The sequence below is a fragment of the Coffea arabica genome, chromosome 2c, assembly GCF_036785885.1.
Source record: "Coffea arabica cultivar ET-39 chromosome 2c, Coffea Arabica ET-39 HiFi, whole genome shotgun sequence".
NCBI classification, from domain to species: domain Eukaryota; kingdom Viridiplantae; phylum Streptophyta; class Magnoliopsida; order Gentianales; family Rubiaceae; genus Coffea; species Coffea arabica.
Window position 1 is genome coordinate 59,314,497 of NC_092312.1, and position 3,020 is coordinate 59,317,516.

Sequence of the window (3,020 nt, forward strand, 5' to 3'; positions counted from 1 at the left end):
TAACTTCCGACGTGACCAACGAGCTTAAGACATGGGTCCCTCCCAGAATCTTCAGCTGCAGTGGTCCTCAGCTCCTGTAGAATTAGCAGATTTCTAGTAAAGGCGTGCTCCTAAAATCACGCCTTCCTTCAACTTCTTACTATTTCACTCTCCACGCCTTTGTTTTTGTTTCACGCCTTCTCATTTCTTCATGCTTCTATAAACTAAAACTGAGTATTAGTCCCTCCACTCCATCATAGAGCTTCCCCCTTCAAAGCAATCTTGCCCTCAAGATTGGAACTGAGGAAATTGAGAGGCAATTTCCTCAGCATCCTCCCAGGTTGCTTCAGCTGGATCAGTTCCCCACCAATGCACCAACCGCTGCACTGCTGCAGCATTCCTTTTCTTAACTATTCTTCTATCCAACACTGCTACTGGTTCCAGTCTCAAGTGCTCTTTTGCATTAACATCTGGCAGCTGCAGAACTGGAGAAATCTGGTCCCCTATTTTCCTCTTTAGTAATGAAACATGGAAGATTGGATGGATCTTAGAACCTGCTGGCAAATTCAACCCATATGCGACCTTCCCAATCCTTTCCTCCATCATATAAGGCCCATAATATTTAGCTGATAGTTTGGTGTTGCTCCTTATGGCTACTGAACTTTGTCTGTAAGGTTGTAACCTCAAGTACACCCAATCTCCCATTTCGAATTCTCTTACACTCCTCTTCTCATCACCATATCTCTTCATCCTTTCTTGAGCTTGTTTCAAGTTCTGCTTCAGTGTAGTGTCAATCTTTTGCCTATCCCTCACGTAGTCTTCAACTGCAGCCACTCTAGCTTAAGTGTAAGCTGGTGGTGGCTTGCCATATAGTGTTTCAAAAGGGGTCATCTGTATTGCTGTGTGGTAGGTGGTATTGTACCACCATTCAGCTAAAGACAACCAGTGATTCCACTTCCTTGGTTCCAAGTGTGAGAAACATCTAAGGTACATCTCCAAGACCAGGTTCACTTTTTCAGTCTAGCCATTAGATTGAGGGTGGCAAGTTGTGCTGAGGTCCAGTTTAGCTCCCAATAGTGAAAACAACTCACTCCAAAATTGACTAACAAAAATTCTATCCCTGTCTGATAGCATACTCTGGGGTATTCCATGCAGTTTGGTTATATAATCAATGAACAGCCTGGCAATTTTGGGTGCATCAAAGGGGTATGATAGGCTCAAGAAATGTGCATATTTTCTGTATCTATCAACTACTACCATGATGGTATTCTTCCCTTCAGAGTTAGGTAGTCCCTCAATGAAATCCATAATAACATGACTCTAGGGGTGTTGTGGGATTGGCAGGGGTTGTAGCAGCCCAAGATATGCAACATGTTCATCCTTGCACTTCGTGCATACATCACATTCCAATATTGCTATTTTTATTTTCTTATACATCCCTGACTAGTAGAAAAGGTGCTTGGCCCTTATGTAACTTGCCTGTATCCAGAATGTCCCCCCTAACTGTGAATCATGGAGGGCAGTGATCTTCTCCTTATGTTTCCCCCTGAACCAAATGCCACCCTATTATGGTACTTCAGCACTCTATTCTGGTAGCTAAAGTTAGGTATCTTATCAAGGTTTAGCATTGCTTCCCTGATGAGGTTTATGCCCACTCATCTCCTTCACAACTTTCTATCACCTCCTTCACCTATTCAGGAACCACACTGATCATTGCAACAAACTTTAGGTCCTCCCTATCCCTTCTAGATAAAGCATTAGCCATCACATTCTCCTTTCCTTTTCTTGTAGTGAATTTCATAGCTTGATCCCATAAACTTTGTTAGCCACTTCTGCTGCAAAGGGGTTGTCATTCTCTGCTCTAGTAGATACTTCAAGCTTTGATGGTCAGTGTTAATATAATGAAGTGATGGCCTTCTAAGTAGTGCCTCCACTTGGTGACTACAGTAACTAAGGCCAGTAACTCCTTCTCATAGATGGATAGCCTAAGGTTTTTAGGTCCCAGTCCTTGACTGATGAAGGCCAATGGTCTTCTATTCTGCATTAAGACTGCCCCTATTCCATGGTAACAGGCATCAGTTTCCATCACAAATGGTTGAGTAAAATCAGGGAGAGCCAATACAGGTGTGCTACACACGGCCAGTTTGAGCCTCTAAAATGCCTTTTCTACTTCTGCTCCCTACCTAAAGTTATCCTTCTTCAACAATGTACTTAGTGGTCTAGCTATGCTCCCATAACCTTTGACAAATCTCCTATAATACCCTATCAGTCCTAGGAATCCCTTTAACTGTTTAACATTCACTATGGAGACCAATTCATCATACTCTCAATTGTCTTAGGATCAGCCTTCATCCCTTCAGCTAAAATGATGTGACCAAGATACTCTACCTGCAACTGAGCAAAGGCACACTTGCTCTTCTTAGCATACAACTGGTGTTGGCTCAGAAAGCTCAGCACCTCAGTGACATGCTTCACATGCTCCTGCAAGGTTGGACTGTATACTTGTATATCATCAAAAAAACACCAGTACAAACTTCCTCAGTTGATCCTTAAACACCTGATTCATCAAACTCTTAAATGTAGCAGGGGCATTGGTCAAGCCAAATGGCATGACCTTGAATTCATAAAGCCCTTGGTGAGTCCTGAATGCAATTTTGTGTATATCCTCAACCTTGACCCTAATCTAAAAATATCTAGCACTTAAATCTATTTTAGTGAAGTATTTGGACCTATGCAACTAATCTAGGAGTTCATCAATGAGAGGTATGGGGTATTTACTGTTAACTGTTAGCTTATTCAATTGTCTGTAGTCTACACAGAACCTCTGTATCCCATCTTTCTTCTTTACAAGCAGCACAGGAGATGCAAAAGGGCTGTTACTGAGCTGAATGATCCCATTTTCAAGCATCTCCTGTACCAGCTTCTCTATTTCAATCTTCTGTACATAGGGGCACTTGTACGGCCTGATCTGGAAAAGTTTGGCCCCTCTTTAAGTGTGATGGTAGGATCTTGGCTCTTCTCAGGAGGCAGCCCTTGAGGTT

General features: G+C 42.5%; 1 protein-coding gene across 1 annotated transcript; it reads right to left on the minus strand.

Annotated features, from left to right (window-relative positions):
- Positions 1 to 267: 267 nt before the first annotated feature.
- LOC140035715 (uncharacterized) lies at positions 268 to 729 on the minus strand. Its single transcript, XM_072077054.1, has one exon. It carries the CDS (start codon positions 727 to 729, stop codon positions 268 to 270), a length of 462 nt encoding a protein of 153 aa, XP_071933155.1.
- Positions 730 to 3,020: the final 2,291 nt, after the last annotated feature.

Excerpts from the sequence above, each read along its gene's own strand:
- LOC140035715 (XM_072077054.1), bottom strand. The coding sequence starts at position 729 with ATGAAGAGATATGGTGATGAGAAGAGGAGTGTAAGAGAATTCGAAATG.